Source organism: Neomonachus schauinslandi, chromosome 8 (genome assembly GCF_002201575.2).
Source record: "Neomonachus schauinslandi chromosome 8, ASM220157v2, whole genome shotgun sequence".
In the NCBI taxonomy this organism is placed as follows: domain Eukaryota; kingdom Metazoa; phylum Chordata; class Mammalia; order Carnivora; family Phocidae; genus Neomonachus; species Neomonachus schauinslandi.
In genome coordinates, this window is record NC_058410.1 from 112146647 (window position 1) to 112169854 (window position 23208).

General features: G+C 51.2%; 1 protein-coding gene and 1 pseudogene across 1 annotated transcript in view; both read left to right on the plus strand.

Moving 5' to 3' along the window:
- Positions 1 to 23208, plus strand: part of MDGA1 (MAM domain containing glycosylphosphatidylinositol anchor 1) — a 54169-nt gene that overhangs the window by 16460 nt on the left and 14501 nt on the right. Inside the window, exons 2-6 of the mRNA XM_021684615.1 lie at positions 12816 to 12955; positions 17250 to 17424; positions 19325 to 19521; positions 20331 to 20463; positions 20711 to 20980. Of these exons, the coding sequence (XP_021540290.1) occupies positions 12816 to 12955; positions 17250 to 17424; positions 19325 to 19521; positions 20331 to 20463; positions 20711 to 20980 (915 nt within the window). The remainder of the gene's footprint in view (positions 1 to 12815; positions 12956 to 17249; positions 17425 to 19324; positions 19522 to 20330; positions 20464 to 20710; positions 20981 to 23208) is intronic.
- LOC123325656 lies at positions 23006 to 23114 on the plus strand (annotated as a pseudogene).

Consider the following 23208-nt stretch of genomic DNA (forward strand, 5'->3'; position numbering starts at 1 on the left):
ATGCAGGTGCTGATGAGTGTTATGAAGAACACACAAAGCAGGGAAAGGGATTGAAAGTGGTAGAAGTGGGGGCATGCATGCTGTCTGAAATAGGGTGGTCAGGGAAGGCCTCCCTGAAAACACAGCTGAAGGAAGTGAGGGAGTGAGCTCTGGAAATCTGGGGAAGAATAATCCGGCAGCGGGAGCTGCAAGTGCAAAGGCCCTGAGATAGGAGTGGTTTTGGCCTGCTTGAAGAACAACAGATCTGAGAGCAGTGTGACCACAGTGCCAGGGGGCAGTAAAACATAAGTGGGGATGGGAGCAGATGACAGGGGATGTGACAGCCTATTAAAAAAGTGTTGGCTTTTGACTGCACGTGAGGTGGGAGCCATGGTAGGGTTTTGAGCAGAGGAAGGACAGGGCCTGACTTAGTGTTGTAAAGGGATCCCTTTGGTTTCTTGTGGAGAACAGACTGTACTGGGCAAGGGAGGAAGCAGAGTAGACCTATCAGGAGGCTGCTGTCGAAATCCAGGCAGAAGATGGTGATGGCTAAAAGTAGGGTGGTATCGCAGGGGTCGGAATGGGGATCTGTTCTGAAGGCAGCTGAGAGGGCTTGCTGGTGGATTGGGTGTGGTCTGTGGGAGAAGGGGTGAGGATTGTTTCTGGCTGACGGCAGGGGATACTGTGTTTTCACTAATGGGGATGCGGTGAGGAATGACTCTCAGGCCGCTGGGGGACGGTAACGGCTGTCCTCCTGATGTCACTGGGTGCAGAGAGAGGCATACAGCAAATCAGGCCCTTACAGCTCTGCTCCCTGATTTTTAAACCTCAGAGCTAATCCTCCTGCCACCTCCTGAGCTGGATGGGGTGAAGGACGGTCTGGAGAACTGTGGGGAGGTGGCTTCAAGACGTTTCACGCAGTCAGGTCATGGCACCTTTAACTCCACCCCACCCTGGGGTAGGGGACAAGGCCCCGAAACCCACAGCGCCTGGGGGTGGGACCCTTGGAGGCTCTGCAGAAACTCTGTCCTCCCCTCCCCTGCTCTTCCGTCCTGGGGTCTAAGGCCCCACCTGCTCTCAAGCCACGGGATTGGTTTTGCTTTCAGGGTTGTATTGTTATTATTACCCACTTAAACAACCTCATGGAAAAAAAAAAAGAAAAAAAAGGAACCCAATGACCATCAAACATTAACCGTTCATTCTAAATTCCCTGCTCATACCTGTCAATACATTTTTATATAGCGGTAAACAGTCGTCCGTTCTGCACTGTCGGCCGACTTTATCTCCCACGCACGTCTCGCAGTATTGACTGAGCCCTCAGCCCTGTCACTTTAATGGCTGCAGGGCACCCCCTGCATCGATGTGCTGGAGTTGGGTCACCATTTCTCTGTGGCGGAGAGTTTGGGCAGGTGCCAGTTTCCCCTGCTTCTAGAGAGCTCTGCCGTGAATAACCTTATATGAATTACTTTTTCCTTTTAAATTATTTCCTTGGGGCCTATTCCCCAAAGTGAGATTGCCTAATAGGTCCTAGGATAGGAACAGTTTTATGGTTCTCATTTCGCCCTGCCGGGTCACATACAAAAAGTTTGAGCCAGCTTTGCACACAGCCCAGCCACAGTGGATTTTATCCTCCGAATTTATTTCCCTGGGTTTAATAGATGCATTATGACTTGTTTCTTAACTTCCAGTGTTTGCTTCCCGAAGCCACATTTGGGTCTCTCGGCACCTAATAAGTACCTGATCTGGGCAGAACTTTACAGTTTACATGGAGCTTTCTGGTATGCCATCTCGGTGAGGCACTGTGAGCATAATATTATTGGCCTCTGTTTTATACGGCAGAATGGGAGTTTAGTCACATTAAGTGCTGGAGTGAGGCCTCCAACCAGTTCTTGCAGGTTTGGTTAGAAAGGATTCCCATCCGCCTGCCACCATCCCATTCTCTCTGTCGGCCCAGGGTCCCCAGATGCCCAGTTCAGCCCCAATTCAGTGCCCTTAGCCCTGTCGTCTCCCCTCTGCTCCCACAGCCAGCTTGTGCCAGACCCTATGCCCTATGCCTATGCTCCCAGGTTGGGCCTCAGCTCTGTGGGGCTTGGAGGAAGCCACTGGGTTTGGGGGTCAGGTGGGGCTTTGGGGGTTCTTTGCCTTAGCAAAGCCATGACACTTTCCATTTCCTGGCCTAGGACTGGCCCAAGCTCTACGTTCTGGGTGGGGAACCCAGACCTAGCAGGTTTTATTCTGCTCCCTTCGAACCATACTTTTTTTTTTTTAAGATTTTATTTATTTGACAGAGAGAGACACAGTGAGAGAGGGAACACAAGCAGGGAGAGTGGGAGAGGGAGAAGCAGGCTCCCCGCTGAGCAGGGAGCCCGATGCGGGGCTCGATCCCAGGACCCTAGGATCATGACCTGAGCTGAAGGCAGACGCTTAATGACTGAGCCACCCAGGCACCCCTCAAACCACACTTCTTGAGTATCGCCTAGGCAGCGTGCACTGTGCTTGGTGGATCTGGTTTTTACTGTATTTAACACTCACCATAGGGAGCGCGCTTGTGCCCATTTTATAGTCAGGAGACTGAAGCTCTAGACTAGAGAGTTAAAAGATCTGCCCCAGGCCACAGAGCAATTGCTGCAACTCCCTAGACAAGAACCCCGTGCCCAGGCTGGGTCTACACTAGACCTGCGCCTCCCGTGGGTTTGGGTCAATAGTTACGCTTTAGCGTGGGGCTGGGGTGGGGACTTGGTCATATCTAATGTCTGGGCTGCTGCCAGGGTGCAGGGCCAAGAGAACGGCAGTGACTGGTCCCCAGGACTGGCAGAGCTTGGCAGGGCTGGGCAGCTGGACCCAAGCAGGAAAATGGACATGTCCATGGACTTCACATCCCTGGGCCAGGCAGGCTCAGGTCCTATGTTCTAGAAGCCATTCTCTGCCCTATGGGTGGCAGCCTCTCTCTTCCACCATCATCCAGTATGTTCTCTTGGGGAGATCTCTCCTTCCCACGATTACCTCCTTTAGCCCACCTTGCTGTTCTGGTCTCTCAAGATTACGGCTCGTGGCGTTCCCCCCAAAGTAGACCTCCGCATCCAGTGTTGCATTTTCTCCTTGCAGGCCCTTTGAACAGGTTCCCACAGGGTCCCGGGCTATATTATCAAATGGAAAAGGGTCTAGAATTTATTAAGTACCTACTTCGATACGAGTCCTTGTGTTATGTACCCGATGTGTGTGATCTCATTTAATTCTCACAACCCAGAAGTTACTTCCCCTACTGTCTGAGATGTCTTTTCTCCATTTGCAGAGTGAGGAAACTGAGGCTTCAGGAGGCTGAAGGACTTGCCCAATAGTAAGGAGATGAATGGTAGAGTCCTGCCTCCCACCCCTTGTCCCACACCATCTGGGCAGCCCCTCAGGCTTACATGTGCAGCCTCAGGTCAAGCAGTGCCGGATTTAGGGCATGTGACTCTCTGCTCTCTTTCCTGAGTGTCCTGCCTGCACTTATTAGAGCTGCCCTAGGTCCCCTCACTGTTGAGACTTTTGATCCTGGTCTTCTGCAATCCAGGGAGAAAGTCCCTTACAGCTTCTCCCAGGGCACCTCAGAGTCCCCACATAGGGGGCTTTCCCGGTGGCCTGTCTCGACATCCCGGAGTTCCATTTAGTGGGGTGCCCATTAGACTTCCATTGATCCACAGTCCACGAGTATCACTTGGCACTCTCAACCCCTGTGTGCCTTCCGATGAGGCCAGGATGTGGGTGCAAGGGTGCTGGACATTCCCTGGGACTGGGGCACAGTTGGGCCAGCCACCACTTCGGCAGAGGAAATTTGTCAAGAGGGCCAGGCGCTGCCCAAAGTGTCGGGTTCTGCACACGGTACTAGGCCGTGCAAACAGTATCCAGTCCTGCAAATAGGAGCAGGCTCTGCAGGCAGTCGCAGGCCCTGCCTCTGAGCGGGGAAGCAGAGCTTTTATGCTCAGTCGTGGTGATAGGGTGGCAGGCTGAGCACTCATCCCTTCTTCTGTGGCTGCTCTCATATTCAGTGACAGCACCTTGTACTTGGAGGTCAGAGACATACACGCTCAGGTTGGGGAGAGATTTTTGTGGCCAAAGAGGAGGATGGTTGAATACGGGTTTGGTTGTGATGAGCCAAAAAAGGACCCTGGGGTGGAGGGCAAACTCTAGTGGGATCTGCAGCCAAGTGAGGACAGAGGTTCTTCACAGAGGACAGCTCTGCCTTTATGGCTCTGCATCCCAGCTCTGAGGGCAGGACAGTTCACACAATAGGTGCTTAGGAAATACTGCAGAAAGAATCAATGAATCAATGGCAAATAAACAGGCAATTGTGTGTGTCCTCTGAAGGGTTGGGAGCCCAGGAGCGAGAGGGAGGATGGAGAGGAAATCAGCTTGCACTGAGGTCTAATGACCCAAGAGAATGTCCAGAGGGGTGCAGGGCAGAGTGTGATGATGCTTCCCCTCAAGATGGCCAGCATTTTTTTTTTTAAAGATTTATTTATTTATTTGAGAGAGAGAGAGAGAGAGCGTGTGCACATGTGAGCAGGGGGAGGGGCAGAAGAAGAGAGAGAATCCCAAGTAGGTTTCCCGCTAAGCGCGGAGCCCGGTGCAGGACTTGATCCTGCAATCCTGAGATCATGACCCGAGCCAAAACCAAGAGTCGAATGATCATCTGGCTAAGCCAGGCCAGACGCCCCTCAAGATGACCGGCATTAAGATGAGGTCAGAGGAGATGGTGTGGGATGGGGGAGACTGTTTCAGGCTGGTTTTCCCAGCATTGAATTGGAGACTCCCCTAGACTTGGAGAAGTCCCCTGGTCCATCCTGGGTGGTGAACAGAGGACAGGTGATAGCCAGCTCCACAACCAGCCAAGGCCAAGGGGGAGGGAGGGCAAAGCCTTGCTGTGGACAGCACAGAAGGGTGAATTTTCCCAAGAGGCCCATGTTTGATGGCCCACAGTTTGTTGGAGACGTGTGGAGCGTCATCCCTCGCAGAAGGATGCCCAGGTGGAGCTGGCCAGGTGCCTGCCCCATGAGCCTCCTCCCAGACCCTGGCTGCCATTCTCTCAGCAGCTAATTAAAAGAGAAAAGCCTGTTAATATTTCAGCACTGTTAACTCTGCTAAATTATTAAGTGTCCATTTACATTACGTGTATAAAAGGATCGATAAACATGTGCGTACCAGGAGCTGGGAGGGCCACGGCAAGATGGTTTCTAAGGATGCTGCATGGGACTGGCCTAACTAGCGACTCGGAGACTATGTCGTGCATCCTGAGCCCTGAGTCCTCAGCACTGTGCCAGGCACTCGGGAGCTGGAAGAGCACAGGGCTTAGCATAAAAGTCAGAGAGTCAGACTCTAAATCAGCAGGGTGTCCTTGGGCAACTTACTTAACGTTGCTGAGCCTCAGCTTCCTGATCTGACAAATGGGAGTAATAGGCTTGTTATGAGTAATACATGAGAAAATAGACATAAAACACTTGACACATTCTGGCACAGAGTAAATTGTTACTGTTATGTATATCTCGTGATGTTATTGTTATGTTAGGGGGGTGGGTCGGGGGACACTGGAGCCTTAACTCCAGCTCACGGCCAATCTCTCCCTACCCGCTCAGCAGGCCTTTATAGACATTGTCCTTATCCCAGCTCTTCCGGACTGCACACTTCTCTAGTACCCCTCAGCACCAAGCTCAGCACCTCATGCTCATAAGGATGTGTTGACTGATGGAAGTCAGGAACACAGATCCTGATTCCATATTGCCTGGCCCAGAACACTCAGTGATACTTGTGGGAGGCTGTGAGGATGGTGGCTCTTGCCCTGCCATCTGCTAATGGGGTAGATAGAACTGACTTCAGGTGGAGAAGTCTGCAGCCCCCTTCTCCCCCCCACCCCCCTGTTCCTCTGGAAGTTTCCCAGCCACACACACCTTCCCAGAAAGAATCAGGAGTTGGAAGCAGGATAACAGCCCCCACTTGACGATGATTAACTTTTTTTTTTCTGCAAAGATTTTATTTATTTATTTGACAGAGAGAGACACAGCGAGAGAGGGAACACAAGCAGGGGGAGTGGGAGAGGGAGAAGCAGGCTCCCGGCTCAGCAGGGAGCCCGATGCGGGGCTCGATCCCAGGGCTCTGGGATCATGACCTGAGCCGAAAGCAGACACCTTAATGACTGAGCCACCCAGGCGCCCCTATGATTAACCTTTTTAAATGCGGCGTGGGGAAGAAACCAGAAGGAAAGCTGATGGAGCTTTAAACTAAGGGTTTCCATTCATTTAGCTGCCTGCCTGCCTGCCTGCCTGCCTTATTTGGCTCTACGTCTTACTGCCGCATCCTTGTGCATTTAACAGCACCTCCTACACTTTGGCTAGTGCCCGGGAGGAGAGTCTCTTATGAGGGATGGGGGTCTTTGAGGAAATTTCCCCTCCAGGTTCCAGTGAGAATTCTCTTCTGAAGCCTGGTGGACGAGTTGAATTTGCTTCAACATGAATCCTTGAGAGTTTGTGGCTTCCTCACTGGGCCTGCTGGGTGCTGGCTGTCCCGACCCCCACCTATAATTTGGGCCGTATGCTTTCTGGAGGAAAAAGGAGTGAGCCAGTAGGCCCGAAGCATTGTACCAGGGACCCACTATTTCTGCCTCAGCTGTACTCCTTATGATGCTGCCTTGTGGGTGACACCTCTCATGCTGTTTGGCTCTGCTCAGCCAGCCACAGGGCTGGGGAGGGCCGTGATACTTGACTCGACAGCCATTAGTTTTTTTTTTAAAAGATTTTATTTATTTATTTGAGAGAGAGAGAATGAGAGAGAGAGAAAGCATGAGGGGGGGAGGGTCAGAGGGAGAAGCAGACTCCTCGCTGAGCAGGGAGCCCGATGCGGGACCCGATCCCGGGACTCCAGGATCATGACCTGAGCTGAAGGCAGTCGCTTAACCAACTGAGCCACCCAGGCGCCCCAGCCATTAGTTTTATATTGAGCTTTGGATCAGCATTTCTCCACTTGTTTTCCACAACGCTTCTCTCTTTCAAGATGCTAAGAGTTCCTCTGTGAAGAAAGGGCTTTATGGTCAAATACATTTGGAAAGCACTGGCTTAAACTAAGTTACATAGGTGTGTTTACTGCAGGACTTTTCAGAGCCTTTAATAATCTACCTTTGGGTGCCAAGACACTCTGTGAAGGAGAGAGAAGACGCAGCATCAGCATCCTGACTTGGCAGAGGGCTATCAATGAACACTTTATGGCACCACGGGTTGGGAGATACCGTTTTCCTTTTCCACGGGGCTTCATTGAAAGATCTCAGGAGAGTGAAATCAGAAATGTCTCATACACCAGAGGCAGGGAAACATACATGGTTCCAAACTCCCGTCCTATCTTCTATCCACCAGTGTGGTGTCAAGCAGAGATGATCAAATCCAGCCTCCAAAATTCCCAAAGAGCTTGTTACAAATACAAACTCTGACAGCCTTGGAGTTGGCATGGCAACAGCCTCCCTGGTGACACAAGGCGGGGGTAGGGGAGTCATGGAGGACTGGGACAGGGACTAGAGTTCCAAGCTAGCAGGTGAAAGGCCTGGGTTCAAGTCCCCACTCTGCTCCTGTCCTGTGTCAGTGAGTGACATGGACAGGGCATTTCCTTCTCTGGGCTTCCGCTGTCTTCTCTGCCAAAAGAGGCTAAATCAGACTTACTCTTTTTGCCTCTCAGAACAAGGCAAGGAGCTTGGAAATATATACAGTGGACCCCAGGAAGGTATCACTCGTCACCATCTGTGGCAGATAAGGCCAGGTCCTTTCATGCAAAGGACTTGCAGCCCTCCAGGGAGGTGGGTTCTTGAGAGGAGCGCAGGATCATTTATAGAATAATGATGCTAGCTACCATGTTTAGATGGCTTACTGTGTACCAGGCACTGCTTTCAGTGCTTGACGTAAGTTTACTTATGTATTCCTCACAACAAGCCCATTTTACAAGTGAGCAAATGAAGGCTTAAGTAACTTGCTAAAGTCACGAAGTAACTTGCTGAGAGCTGAGTGTGCTGGGAAGCTGAGAGGGATGCTCAGAAGGGGCCCCATCCCTCCCCCCTGTTCCCAGCTCCTCTGAAGCCTTGCACTGCCCTCAACATGAATTTTAACATATCTGTGAAACATCCCTACCGGCTTAATGTCCACTTTGAGCATCTCCAACCTGGGATTTTGGGGGGGGCCCCAGAGGGCGCTCTCCTGCCCCCATCTCTTGTTCCTACTTAATCATCTCAGGAGTTGTTATTTATTAAGAGAGCACATATTGTTTGGCCAGATGTTTGTGTTGGTTTTTTTTTTTTAAGATTTTATTTATTTATCTGACAGAGACACAGCGAGAGAGGGAACACAAGCAGAGGGAATGGGAGAGCAGGGAGCCCGACGCAGGGCTTGATCCCAGGACTCTGGGATTATGACCTGAGCCAAAGGCAGACGCTTAACGACTGAGCCACCCAGGCGCCCCTGGCCAGATGTTTTATAGATGTTGTCTTAAACCCTCATGCCAGCCCCGGGAGAAGGCATTACTGTTCCCATTTTATGAAGGAAGAGGCTGAGGCTCAGAGAAGTTAAGTAACTTGCCTAACGTCTCCCAGCTTAGGGGGTAGCAGAGCCAGGCATTAGGCCCAGATTGTCTGCTTTTCCCATTTCTCTAAGGCATCTCTCTCCTCTGTTTGCTGTTCCTTGACGAATCCCCTGCTCTAGAGTAGTCTTAGCACTTAGAGCACTCTGAAGCCATCCTGTTCATTTCTTTTCCCTTGTTTGCTATCCATCTCCCCAACAGTGCTCCTTTGTTGTTTGCTTTTCCTGATGGCCTCCGGCACCCACGCAGAGCGGCCGGCTCGAAGCATTTGTTGTTTGACAGACTGAATGAAGGGATTATGATGTCATGCTGCCTCTTGACACAGGTCCTTGCCTGGTTGCCTTTGGAACAGAAGATGCTGCTGCTGGCCTTGCCTTCCCAGGGCGCATGGAACAAGAGGCTGAGGTTAAGTGAGGCAGAGCCTTTGGGGGCCTGCGACTTGGTGGGGACTCTGTTGGTTCAGGGTCCGAAACACAGTTCTAGCCATTCCAGGGGTGAGCAGAGTGGGGGAGGCTGATTCACGTTAACGAAGCTCAGTGGGAAGCCACGGGCATTTTCCCTTTGCTCCAGAGGGAAAATCTACACCTCGAAGAAGTCAGCCGTGGGAAGCAGAAAATCAAATAGGAATCAGAGTAAAGGGAGTAGGTAGTTGTAATGGTTAGTGTCAACCAAAGAAACCTGATAACCTCAATGAGCAATTTTTAAAAATTGAAGTGTAACTTAGGTATAGCCAAATCTTAAGCAAATAACCCGATGCATTTTTACATATATGTCCACTCATATAACTACCACTCAGATTAAGATGTAGACATTTCCACCGTACCAGATGGGATCCCACCTTCTCCCCAGAAACTTCTGGTGTGCCCTTCCCAGTAAATAATCCCTATCCCCACCCAAGGGCAACCACTGTTACTTTAAAATCGGTTTTTCCAGTTTTGAATTTCAGACACATGAAATCATATACTATTTACTCTTTGGTGTCTGAGTTCTTCCACCCAGATTGTCCATGTGAGATTCAACAGTGCCATTGTATCTATTAGGAGTTCTTTTTATTTTATTTTTTATTTTTGTGTAATATTCCATTATATGAATATACCAGAATTTATTTATCCATGCTAGTCTTGATGGACATATGGGTGGTTCTCGTTTTTAGCCGTAATGAATAAAGCTGCTATGAATATTCTTAGACCTATTGTTTTGTTGTCATAAGCACTCATTTCCACTGGGTACTACCCAGGAATGGAATTGCTGTGTCATGAACTATACCCTCGTCTAGCTCGAGTAGGTACTGCTAAAATCTCTTCCACAGTGGTTCTATCATCTTAGAGTTTGATACTCTTAAGAGTTAATGTCATCAAAGGGAGTTAGATCATCTTAATGATGTCATCATTCATGATGCCCGGTCTCCAGTGAGGAAACGTGGCTGGTGGCCAGAGGCCTTGTGTCTGCTGGCCAGGTCCTGTGTTTTCTGGCCTCTGCTGGCCAGACCCTGAGAATGTCAGGCTCTCCAGCTCCTTTTCAGTATTCCTTATCAGTCACCGAACCTTCTGTGGTTATAACACTATTTGGCTACGGGCAAGCCACAGTGTCCAAGATTACAGCTTATCTTCCACTGGAGCCTGTTCTATCAATGTCTTCCTTGTGTTGTGGAGAGGCACCCCAGGCCTCTTGTAGACATCGATGGGACCTTCTGGTCTTATCAGCAACTGGCATGCACATCATGCATGGCGGGGGTTGTTTCCTGATGAGATTTCCTGAGGTCCTTGGCCACAGATGACTCTCTGCCATGGTATGGTGATGTTCATGCATTTTCGTCGCAGAGTGTGAGTTTCAGACCCATTCCCCGGATTCCAGGGTGCATCTTATATATGGACTACACGCTGATTACAAATGTATAGAAAGTGTGAGTTGAGAAGGATCTCAGAGGTCTTCTAATCCACTCCCCCGCTATAGGAGGGGAAACTGAGGCCCATGAGGTCTGACTTGCCCAAGGTTGCATAGCTTGTCTCTGACAACTAGCCTCAGTTCATTCCTCTATGGCAGCCAGGCAGGCAGGATGGTTGTCTGGACATTCAGACTCTAGGCTGCTGGTAGCTGTTACTGTTTGCAGAGACTCTCGCGGTTCAACATGTGTTGCCCCCAGTCGCTGCCCCACAGGCTTTTTGACCTACAGCCGGGCTGCCTCTGGGGACCCACCTCTGTAATTAGTTCATGACTGTCCCATCTGTGTTGGTTGGAGAGGCTCCGGTAAGGCACTATTTGTGGTAACTGCAGGACACATCAGGGTTTACTAAGCACGTCTCATCTAGCCTGTGTTACTGTCACACCCACCCTCGTGAGTTCTCAGGGCTGGCAGCATTCTCTCTGTTTTAGAGATGAGAAAATAAAGGTCCAGGGGCGCCTGGGTGGCTCAGTTGGTTAAACGACTGCCTTTGGCTCAGGTCATGATCCTGGAGTCCCAGGATCGAGTCCCGCATCGGGCTCCCTGCTCGGCAGGGAGTCTGCTTCTCCCTCTGACCCTCCTCCCTCTCATGCTCTCTGTCTCTCATTCTCTCTCACATAAATACATAAAATCTTAAAAAAAAAAAAAAAAGAAAAGAAAGGTCCAAAGATCACTCATGGTTTACTCCAGGTAATATATATTATATAGGACTTTCTCCTTCACCCAGCAAAAATCTCCCCTATTCTCTGAGGCCTGGTGAGAAAGCTGCCTCTTCTAGAACCTTCTGTGATCCTTCCTCTAGCAGACTCTCTCTCTCCTCTGATCTCCTAGGGCCTTCTGTATCTCTTTAAGATGCTTAGGGACATCATCATGGGATAGTCTTGTAAATTCATCCATTCAACGTTCGCTGAGTGCCCACTGTATTCAAGGCCTTGTGCTGGGGATAACAAGATGGAACTCATGGTTTGGTAGACAGAAGGACAAGAGCCCTGGATCTGGCAGACAGGCAGAATGATGCTCTGCTGTTGCACTGGGGGAGTGATGGGTACAGAAGGAGGGAGGGCGCCGGTCAGTCAGGGGATGCTTCCTGGAGGAAGTTACACATTTTATGTACAGGTTTTACCTCATCTTTGTGCACCTCTTTGGGGCAAGGACTCTGTTTTCAGCCCCTTGTGCCCCTGGTGCCCGCCTCCACTTTCTCCACCCTCAGCTGTGAGCAGACAGGTATGAACTCGGGGGCCTTGCCCTCCTTTTCAGAGCCCAAACATTGCTGGGCTGGGGGCTGGACACTTAGGGAGGGGCTGTGTACTTCTCCCAGTCCTTCATCTTCCCTTTGGGTGTCACAGCTGTGGTCCCCTGGCCCTGGTCACTGTGAGAAAGGCCAGGGAGGAGCCAGTCTTTTGAGAGCTTCCAGGCCCCTGGAGAGAGCTTCCATCCCTTAAAGAGGTTGGCCCAGGCTCAGGGAGCAATGAGGGAAGAGTAACAGGCCTTTGGGTGAGGGGAATGAGCAGTCTGTGGGACTGGGAGATATCTTAGTCAAGCTCTCTAAAAGTAAAGCCTGGGATGGTTGAGAGGGTGCAGGTCAGGCATGGGATTTGTGAGAAAGGGCTCTCAGGAGACACTGGAAGGGGAAGCAGCCAGGCAAAAACGTGGTTCAGTTGCTTTAGCCTCAGCCTGCTCCCAAGGGGATTCTGGAGAGTAAATGGCACCATAGTCATCCCACCAGCGGGGTTGGTGGGGGGCGGGGTGTAGCTGTCAGTCACTGGGCTCCGTGTGTGCGTACTGGGGAAGGGGTGATCTTGTGGGCATTTCTGGCCCAGGCAGCCCCATGGCAAAGGGCAATTCCCAGGGGAAGGGGAGCTCTGTGCACCTAGCAGCTAACACTCAGCAGCTGGGGGGTGGCTGCCCCCGCCAGGTATAGGGAGCTGTGGGGAGCACCGGCAGCTTCCACTACAGGCCCTGCTGAGACAGTGATACTCATTGAGTGATAACCAATCGGTATAGATACCCACCGAGCCCCTCATGCTCATCAGCTCACTGAGAGCACAGATCTCCTGAAAGGAGAGTGGGATGAGGAGGACCTGCCCCCATCCTGAGTCCTTGACCTTTCTGGTTCTGGCCTGGGGCCCTGGGAGTGTCCTTTCCAGAGCTCAGCAGGTCAGGCCTCTGAGGAGTGGCCTGGGGAGGTCTGGGCTTCCTCCTCCTCCCACTTACGTACTCAGAGGAGGGAGCCTTAGACCCCCTCTGGCCTTGGTGCCTCTTGCCTAAACCTGTGTCTCCCCCCCCCGCACGCACTCCCCGCCCCCAGCTCCTGCTCAGGCTCAGATTGTCCACGCCGGCCAGGCATGTGTGGTGAAGGAGGACAACATCAGCGAGCGTGTCTACACCATCCGGGAGGGGGACACTCTCGTGCTGCAGTGCCTTGTCACGGGGCATCCTCGGCCCCAGGTAAGCACCACCCCCCCCACGGCCTTGGCTTCTCACTCCCCACCCCGCCCTGGGATCAGAGCTGCCGAAGAGGCAGTGGGAGCTGGGAATAAGAGGCGCACGAAGTTGGCAAGCCAACACAAGACAGAAGACTGGGGCGGGGAGAGAGCTAGAAAGTGAACTCTGTGGGGAAGGGCTGGAGGCCGTGAGCTTATTCTCCTGAAAACATGGGATGACTGAGGGGACAAATTAAATGGCAGTTGTTCAATTCCACTTCATTCCTGTTGCATCTGCTGGGCAGACGCTTCCTCAGATGCACCTTCCACCTCAGTCTGAGGGCAGACCTCACACGCCAACACTGTGTTGGCGCTTCCTCCAGCGTCTTCTCTTTGGAGCCTCACAACCAGGCTGTGGGGGAGACATGAGGGCTTCTGTTACACAGCTGAGGAAATCAAAGCTTGGGGAGGTTGAGTGAACTCCCAAGATCGCACAGCTCCTGGGAGGGTGGAAGCAGAATTTGAATCCAGAACCAGTGTTCTCTGTAGCTTAGCACACTTCCCCCCAGTGTGTCCGTCTTTGGGTTGGGGGGTTCCGGGAGCCTCTTCAGGAGGCTTCAGGTAGGCAAGCCCCACACCCTGAGGTTAAAAGACTGAAAGCAGTTAGAAAGCAACAGAAGAGGAGTACCTGGAAATGCCAGGTATGTTTTTGTCACGGACCAAGTATGTGGTTTAGTCAGAAGGGTTGTCCAATTATCACTGAAGCTGATGGGAAGAGGCAGGAGGCGGGCTGGAGGGGTGGCTGGAATTTGCTGGTGAGCTGCTGTGGCATTTAAGAGCAGCAGAAAATTTTTCATTGGCTCCTAGGGAGGGCAATGAAATGCAGAAGCATTTTTGGGATAATTTTGGGCACAGAGATGGCTTTGGTAGGTTTGGCCTGGAGATAAGCAAAGGGACAAGGAAACCCCTGAGGACTCAACCTGAAACCATCATCACCGCTTGCTTCTTCTCAAAGTTTTGCTTCAAAGTGATAGTGATGCTGCCAGGCTTCAGGTTGCTGTTTGCATCGGGCGTGACGTCAGGATGGTCCTCCCTGGCCAGGGAGGCCACTGGGCCATCTCTCCCTCAGGCTGCACTGGCCACCTGTGTGTGTCCCCTTGTGCATTGCATTCATGAGTGGTTTATGGCTGGGGCTCAGTGTGTGTGCGCACACACTCTTTTTCCTACTTCCATCCACAATGTCATTGTTCTTCCTGCTACCTAGGCTCAAACCCTTGGGCTACAATATGGCTCTGTGCCATCTCATTCCCCACATCTAGCCAGCCTCTGCGGCTTCTGTTTTTATGTCTCTTGCATGGGTCTTTGTTTCTATTCCTCATTACCTCTGGAGGTCAGACCTGCAATCCTAGCCCTTGGACCACTGCAGTAGGCTAACTGGCCCCCCTCCATGCTTCCCCCTCCAATTCGCTTCTGTACCCAGCTCCCAGAATTGTAATCTTCAAACCTGCTCTATCATAGCACTCCCCTGCTCAGAAACCTTCAGTGGTTTACCTATTAACTACCAGACCCAGTTCAGGCTGCTAGGGGTGGAAGGGAAGACCCCCTCCCACCCCAGTCTGGCCCCACCTGCCTTTCCTGTCTGACCTCCACTGCCATCCTCCTCATACCCATACTGTGCTCTAGTCACACGTGCCCAAGTACACGCTGTTCATTCCTGTGTCAGCCACTGCTGCTCACCTCTCCTGAAATGCGTCTACCTCCTTGTTTGCTCATTTCATTAAACACGTATTTATTGAGCACCTGCTATGTGCCCAGCGCTGTGATGGGCCCTGAAGATAGAGTTCCCGTTGTCATGGAGCATCCAATCTAGCAGGAGAACAGGGAAGGAGCATCTCAAGGCCCACTTTGAGGTCAGGATGGGGGATGGAATGGGCATGGAATTCCCCACTCCAAACAAATAGCAAGAGAGTGGGAATCTCAAGGGCCAAAATGAAGAAAGAATCTGGAGCAATGGCAGTGAGCAGAAGGTGAAGAACATGGTCCTTGGAGGGGCTTGAACTACATACTCACCTCAGGGATAATAGTATGAATACACGCACAGGGGGTATGAGCTGAGGCCCCAGGTCCATCTATGGTTGGAGGCTAGACTTAGACTCTCTACCTAAAGAAGGAAGCTTGACAAGGGCACCCCCTGTGAATGGGGACCAGAAGCTCTCTGTCCCACAGCCCAGAGTCACAGCAGGGAGCAGACTCTGCTTCAGGGCGTATGTACAAATGGTCGCCTCTAAAGGAGCATACCCCTTGGGCTGTCTGTTTCTTACACTGTCCAAGTGGTGAGGACACCCAAAGCTGAGAAACTAATGTAAAAACTAGTTGGAACCTGTGAACCCATGGGTCTTGGGCATAGGCAACCACAGAGCTACACCACAGACAGGCATGTGAGGGCCCATGTGGAATTTCTGTGGAAGAAAACTCCCATGGACTACAGGCCTGTGGAGTAAAATTTAAAACACATTTAAAAATACAGTGCCAGCAGGGCCAGTCCAGAGACTCAAAGAATTGAACAAGTCATATCTGAGGAAACAGAGTAAACAGAGCCATCTGAAAGGATCTTGAGAATAAATATGTTTAAAGTGTTTAAAGAGATAACAAAAGATTATACAGCCTGATCAGTTAGATATGGGGGGAAGAAACCAAATAGAAATCCTAGAAATAAAAATAATACGGTCTTTTGAAAAATTTGGCCTCAATACCATAGAGATAGCTAAAGAGAAAATTAGCTAATTGGATGATAGATTCGAGGAGATCAACTACAAAGCAGCCCGGAGAAGACAAAGAGATGGGAATTGTGAAAGGGAAGTTGGGAGACATGGAGGATAGAATGACAAGCTACAACATAAACTTAGGGCAGACTAGAGAAAACTGAGAGAAGACGACATTTAAAGAGATAAAGGCTGAGAATTTTGTAGAATTGAAGAAAAGTACAAACCCTGGAGTGGCTGCTCTCTGCATGAGAAAGCTGCCCTTCACCCACTTCTCCCCAGCCTTGTTGTTTTCATGGCCTACAGCCTGACCTCTTCGCCGGGATCAGGGGCCTTGCCCTGTCTCAGTAATAAGCAACCCTACCCAACTTTAAGTTGGAAGCTTCCCTACCCCATCCTCCAGTCCTTAAGACTTAATCATCTGGAACTGACCAATTTTTCTTAAACCTCTGCTACTCTGAGTAGTAGCTCCAGTGTCTTGTGTGATTCTTGCTCGCTCCCCACAATCTAGGGCGATGTTGATAACAATGGAAATTCGTTGAGTGAGTAATATATACTGGGGGCTACATTTAGGTGCTTTATACACTTTGTTTCTAAACCTCTGCAAAGCAGAAATTGTGCTATGTCATAGTTATAGTTATCTACTGCTGCGTAACAAATGCTCTAAAACTCAGCAACTCAAAACAACAAACACGTATTGCCTCACCGTTCCTGTGGGACCAGAATCCAGGAGCAGCTTAGCTGGCTGGTTCTGGCCCGTGGTCTCTCAGGAGGCTGCAGCCATTTGAGAACTGACTGGGGTGGGAGGACCCACTTGCAGGCTACCTCCTGTGGCTGTTCACCTGAGGTTTCCCTTCTTCCCCTGTGGACCCCTCCCTCCGGAGGGCTGCTCATGACAAGCCAGATGGCTTTCCCCAAGATGGAAATCACAGTCCTTCATAACCTGATCTTGGAAGTGACATACCATCATGCCCACTGTGTTATATTGGTCACACAGCCCATCCCTGGTACAAAGTGGGAGGGCACCCCAGAAAAAAGGACTAGAGGCTGGGATCGCTGGGGACCATCTTGGAGTCTACCCCATAGACCTCTTCCACAGATGAAAAATCTGAAGTGAGAGAGGAGTAACCTACCCAAGGCCACTAAAAACTTTATCAAATTCTTAGTCTTACAGGCACTAAGGCACATTTAATCCTCCCAGGAAGCCTAGGTGGGATATTCTCCATTTTCCCAATGAGGAAAGGAAGGCAGGAAAGGTGGGATAACTTGCCCCAATCCAACTTGCCTCTTAACCACTGCACTATCCTGCCTTCTTTAAAGCCTCCTCCCTCTGACCCCAGATTCCCCGGATTCTTTCCCGAGGCACCCTGCCCCATCTGTGTATTCCCCTGGGGGAATTAGTTTCCCAGGCCAGGGTGGTCTCCACGGGCACTCAGGAAAAACAGTGGGGGCCGGGGGGTGGGAAGGCACGGTCGCCTGGCCTTCAGCCCGGAACCCTACCCCCCACCCCCACCCCCGCACTGCCGCGGCTCACTCGGTCCACCCCCGCGGGCCCAGGTGCGCTGGACCAAGACTGCGGGCAGCGCCTCAGACAAGTTCCAGGAGACATCGGTGTTCAACGAGACGCTGCGCATCGAGCGCATCGCGCGCACGCAGGGCGGCCGCTACTACTGCAAGGCGGAGAACGGCGTGGGCGTGCCCGCCATCAAGTCTATCCGCGTGGACGTGCAGTGTGAGTCTCGGCCGGGGGTGCCCCCGGGCGCTCAGGCTCGGCGGGAGGAGGGGGGTGGAAAGGAGGCTGGAGAAGCGACACCTCCGTGGAAGAGCACAGTAGAGACTCATCTCTTCCGGACTGAAGGGGTTTACCTGCTGTTCCTCCAGTGTGTCTCACCCTATACCCTTCACACGTTTCCCTCCATAATCCATACGTACCTTGCAACAGCCCTCTCAAGTGATCAGGGAGGGTGGGACAGGTTGAATTATACTTTTTTCACAGATGAAATTGAGGTACTGGGGGTTTGTGACTTGTTCACCTGCAAAGGTTCTCTGGACTCTGCTCTGGTGCCCTTCCCATAGTACCTCATGTCTCTGCTTTTGCCCCAGGGGCCTCTCTGAAACTTCCTTACTCCCACCACTTACAGGACCAAGCACCCCTCAGTCCTGGCTGCTGGTTGAATGGGAAGCCCCTAGTCCCTACCTGCCCGCCATAGAGATACCCCCCTTAGCCCCAAGAGGCTATTTCACTGCTTGCCCAGGCTGATCCTAGTTACCCAGAAGCCGTAGGGCCAAGCCAAGGGGCCTGTCTGGCACCATCTTAATGTCTACAATGAACCTACCCATTAAATATGCCCATGCACCCCCACCCAAGTGAGACCCCCAAGTGGTGAGCAATGGAACCTCAGACCCTTCTGTCCCCTTTCAGTCAACCACAGGCCTGCCAAATCCTGGGGCTGAGGGTCATTTCTTGATTTATTGGTGCTGGAAGGGGGTGGCAGACATGGCCCGGGTGTTACCAATGCCCTACCTCCACCTCTGGTCTTTGTTATGACTTCTGTCCAAGTGGGCTGTGTGAGGACAGAATGATGGGACACCTGTCGAAGGATGTTAGGCTGTGGAATGTGGGTGCCTTTGGTTCACAACACTGGCTGCCCATTAGAATGTCTAGGGGGTTCTTTAGAAGCAACTACTGATGCCTGGGTTCCACTTCCAGAGATTCTGATAATTGGGCGTGGGGCCCCGGCATCAGGATTTTTCTTAAACTCTTTTTTTTAAATTGAGGATTAAGCTACATCCGATAGAGTACACTAATCTTAAATGTACAGTTCAGTGAATTCTTTTTTTTTTTTTAAGATTTTTTAAATTTATTTATTTGAGACAGAGAATGAGAGAGAGAGAGCACATGAGAGGGGGGAGGGTCAGAGGCAGAAGCAGGCTCCCTGCCGAGCAGGGAGCCCGATGTGGGACTCAATCCCGGGACTCCAGGATCATGACCTGAGCCGAAGGCAGTCGCTTAACCAACTGAGCCACCCAGGCGCCCAGTTCAGTGAATTCTTATGTCTATGCATGTGTAAACACCATCCAGTTCAAGAGCATTTCCAGGACCAGAAAGTTCCCTCATGCTCCCTCCCAGTCAATAATCTCCTTAGAGGCAATCATTCTTCTGACTTCTGACACCATCAATAAGCTCTGCCAGGCAGTGGTATTACAAAGAAAGTCTCCATGTGATTCTGTCGTGCAAACAGAGGTGAGAACCACTAATCTAGTCCAATTTACCAGCGAGGAAACAAGCCCAGAGAGAGAAGGGACTTAGGCAGGTCACACTGCAAATTAACAGCTAACCTGGGATTTGAACCAGTGTCCTGATTTCCAGTCTGCGGCTACTTCCTCCATCCCATGATGGGAGGGTGAAGATAGACACCCGCATGCAGGGCCAGGGGGAGGGACAGCTGGGAAGCCATTAAGCCCATTCCCCTGCCTCTAATGGGTGGTCAAGCTTGTGCGCTGGGAGAGCATCTGGCTCTCTGGAAGCATCCCTTGAGGGTGGCTTAGCTTTCCCTGCGGGCTGCCAGAAAACCCAGCCCCCCACCTTGGGGTCAGCTGGCCCTGACTCCACTGGGGCTGTGTCCTTGCAGACCTGGACGAGCCCATGCTGACGGTGCACCAGACGGTGAGCGATGTTCGAGGCAATTTCTACCAGGAGAAGACAGTGTTCCTGCGCTGTACGGTCAACTCCAACCCGCCTGCCCGCTTCATCTGGAAGCGGGGCTCCGACACCCTGTCTCACAGCCAGGACAATGGGGTCGACATCTATGAGCCCCTCTACACCCAGGTCAGGATGGACAGCAGCCGGCCTGGTCTCCTCATGGCTTGCCCCACACTCTTCCTTCTGCACCCAGCAAGGGAGGGGGACGCAGAGACCGAGGCCTCGTTATCCTGTGTTCCAGGGACGATGCCCTGACTCCAGTAATTCTGTTCTGACGTCAGAAGCATGCATTCTGATTGGGCTTCAGACAACCCTTGCCAAATGAGATCAGGACAGAAAGGTCAGGGAGGACAGGAGAGTCCCCCAGGCACCAGTCCTCCGGGGACATTGCTAGTTAGGAAAGGCACCCTCCAGGGGCAGGCATGTCATCCCTGCGTGCTGCTGGCTGGCAGAGTATTGGGAACTCTCGGGCAGGCGCGGTAGCAGTTGGGGGCAGAGAGATGACTGCACTTCCCATGGGACCCCTACAGTCCCGGACGGTGGTGATGCAGCTGTCCTACCAGGAGCATCTTTCAGAGGTGGCTATCCTAGGTGGCAAAGCTCCACATGAGGCCATGGCCTGTGGGCCAGACCCATGTTTGTATGGGTTGTAAGACAGAGCAGGAGTCCTTCCTTACCGTCCATTTCCCAGAGTGGGAAAACTGAGGCTGTCCCGGCCGGTGTGCCCCAGGACAGCACCAGATGCAGAGAAGCCCAAGGTATGGAGACTGCAATATCCACCCCAGGCTCTGGCTCCCTGAGGCTAAACAGTGTGGAGGTTGGAAAGATAGAAATTTAAGTAGGAATTTGCTTCCGCCTCGGGTGCTGGGTGAATGTGTGTGGGATCCCTAGAGATCCAAGCAGGCCCCTCACCCCAGTGCTCTGCTGCTGCCTAGGGGGAGACCAAGGTCCTGAAGCTGAAGAACCTGCGGCCCCAGGACTATGCCAGCTACACCTGCCAGGTGTCTGTACGCAACGTGTGCGGCATCCCAGACAAGGCCATCACCTTCCGGCTCACCAATACCACGGGTACAGGCCTTCCCTGCCCGTCCCCCCCCCCCCCCCCGCCGCCCACCTGGGGCTGACTCCCCAGCTAGGAGACAGCGCCCCGCCCCACACGGGACTCTAGGCCCCTCCCCGTGAGCGTGTCTCCACCCCGCCCCCCGCCTGCTCCCTACCCTCTCCCTCCAGGCCTTCCCCAATGGCTTCTCCTCCCCCCTCAGCTCCCCCAGCGCTGCCTCACGGTCCCTAAGACCCCACCTCCTTGTCCTCGTAGCACCACCAGCCCTGAAGGTGTCTGTGAATGAAACTCTGGTGGTCAACCCGGGGGAGAATGTGACAGTACAGTGTCTGCTGGCAGGCGGCGATCCCTTACCCCAGCTGCAGTGGTCCCACGGGCCGGGCCCGCTGCCCTTGGGTGCTGTGGCCCAGAGTGGCACCCTCAGCATCCCTTCAGTGCAGGCCCAGGACTCTGGCTACTACAACTGCACGGCCACCAACAACGTGGGCAACCCTGCCAAGAAGACGGTCAACCTGCTGGTGCGATGTACGTGTGTCCGGAGGGCGGGAGGGAACTCGGGAGGCGGGCGGGGGCCCTGCCCTCCAGGAACCGCCGGGGAACTGGGAAAGGAGCCTGTCTGCTTCCTTTTATCTGTCTGCCAGCGGCTGGACTACAATTTGTATAAAGTTTTATTTATAATCTACATTTCCAAATGTCATCTTGACAGTGGAAGAAGTGGGAAGGGCTGGCGTTGATTTCCTATATATTTTTTAAGATTTTATTTATTCATGAGAGAGAGAGGCAGAGGGAGAGGGAGAGGGAGAAGCAGACTCCTCGCTGAGCAGGGAGCCCAATGCGGGACTCGATCCCAAGACCCTGGGATCACGACCTGAGCCAAAGGCAGACGCTTAACTGACTGAGCCACCCAGGCACCCCAATTACTGACATTTTTCTTAGATTGGGAAACTGAGGCTGCCAAAAGCTAAATGTGGACATTCCAGTCTTTAAGAGAAAATTCCTGACTCTTCCCATACAATGGTTTCTACATTTTCCACAGAATTAAAATGAAAATAACATGGATTTGTACATACCTCATATGCAAATCTTTATTAGCAAAGTGTGTCAGTGAGTCTGAAGGTAATTACTAAATGTAAAAATGATACAAAACTTGGGGCACGATTAAAGAAGTATAAACACCCTACTTACTAAACCTCAGCCCCATTAGCTTCTCAGTATGATCTTGATTTTGCTACTGTGCTTGAAGGAGAAAGCTTTTTTTTTTTTTTTAAGTTTTATTTATTTAAGTAATCTCTGTACCCAACATGGGGCTCGAACTCACGACCCTGAGATCAACAGTCACATGCTCTATTGACTGAGCCAGCCAGGTGCCCCTAAAGAGAAAACTTAAAATTCTTCTGACTTAGAAGTAACTTTAGGTTGTTGTTTGGCTGTTGTTTATTTATTTGAAAATTTTAAAGATCCAGGCTTGTTTGCAGCTCTTTAGCCCTTGAAAATAAAGTATAGCTTCTGTCAAATCCAGTGGAGAGTCTTCTGATGAAATGGTCTCTCCTTTTTGTTCTTCCCTCATCCCAAAAAGAAGCTAGCTCTCGGTGAGTTTTTACTTAATCAGAGCAAGAAAGACAGTAGCAAGATTGTTGCTGATGACTACTTTTTCCTTTGATGGTACTTTTCTTGTCAGATTACTTTTTTCCACCTAATTCCATTTGGCCTTTAAAACCTAGGTTCCTGAGATTGCAGTTTACATCGCCTCTTAGGGTGATGTCCAGCCTGCTCTGCCCAGTCCAGTCCTAGTTCATGGCCGTTGTACCAGGGACCTGTCGAATTAGCACCCACTATTGAGAATTCTGTCTAGGGGCACCGGGATGGCTCAGTCAGTTAAGTGTCCAACTCTTGATTTCAGCTTAGGTCTTGATCTCAGGGTCATGAGTTCAAGCCCTGCTTTGGGCTCCATGCTAGATGTGGAGCCTACTTACAAAAAGAAGAAGAAAAATTCTGTCTAACTCTTGGCTATGTCAGACAATATTCAGATTTTTCAAAGAGGCTAGACCCTTTTTTTCTAAACTGTGTTTTATGTAATTTCACGTAAAATAATTGTATTAGGCTTTTATTATTAAAATTGCACAAACTTGTTGCAAAGAAGCAAACAGTACAAAAGGATAAAATTTCCCCTCAGCCCCACTCTCTAGACAGAAGCATTAATACATTCTGGTGCCTCTTTCCAAAAATTGTACTTTGCATATTCAAGGTTTAAAACAAGAATAAAAATAAAGCAGTGCAGCCTTTAAGAGTGTAGGCTGAGTCTGAATTCAAGGTTGGCTATTTCTTTGGGCAAGTTAGTTAAGCTGTCTGAGCCTCAGTTCTCTCCTTTGTAAAATGGGGACAGCAAAGTGCCTCACTCCAAGATTGTGGGATGGGTGAGATGAGTAAACCCACGTCAAGCACTTGGAATGGTGCCTCTCACATAATGGACGTTCAGCCAACTGTGGCTATAACAATTCCTAAACCCACTTTCCTACAGCCAGCTTTTTTGGATTTTTAAAAATGCATCTGATCGCTTCTCAGCCTTTTGGCTAAGATCAAGTGTAGTATCTGTTCTTATCAGTTTAAAAATGCATCTGAGCAAGCAGAACGATTTCCAAGCAAAGTGATGGTTTCTCTTGGGGGTGGTGGTGGTGTGGGAAGGCCAGTTCAAGGAGAGAAGCTGGGTCCGGATGGGGGTGGGAGGGACATAGACCCTTGGCCTTGGGCCAGCC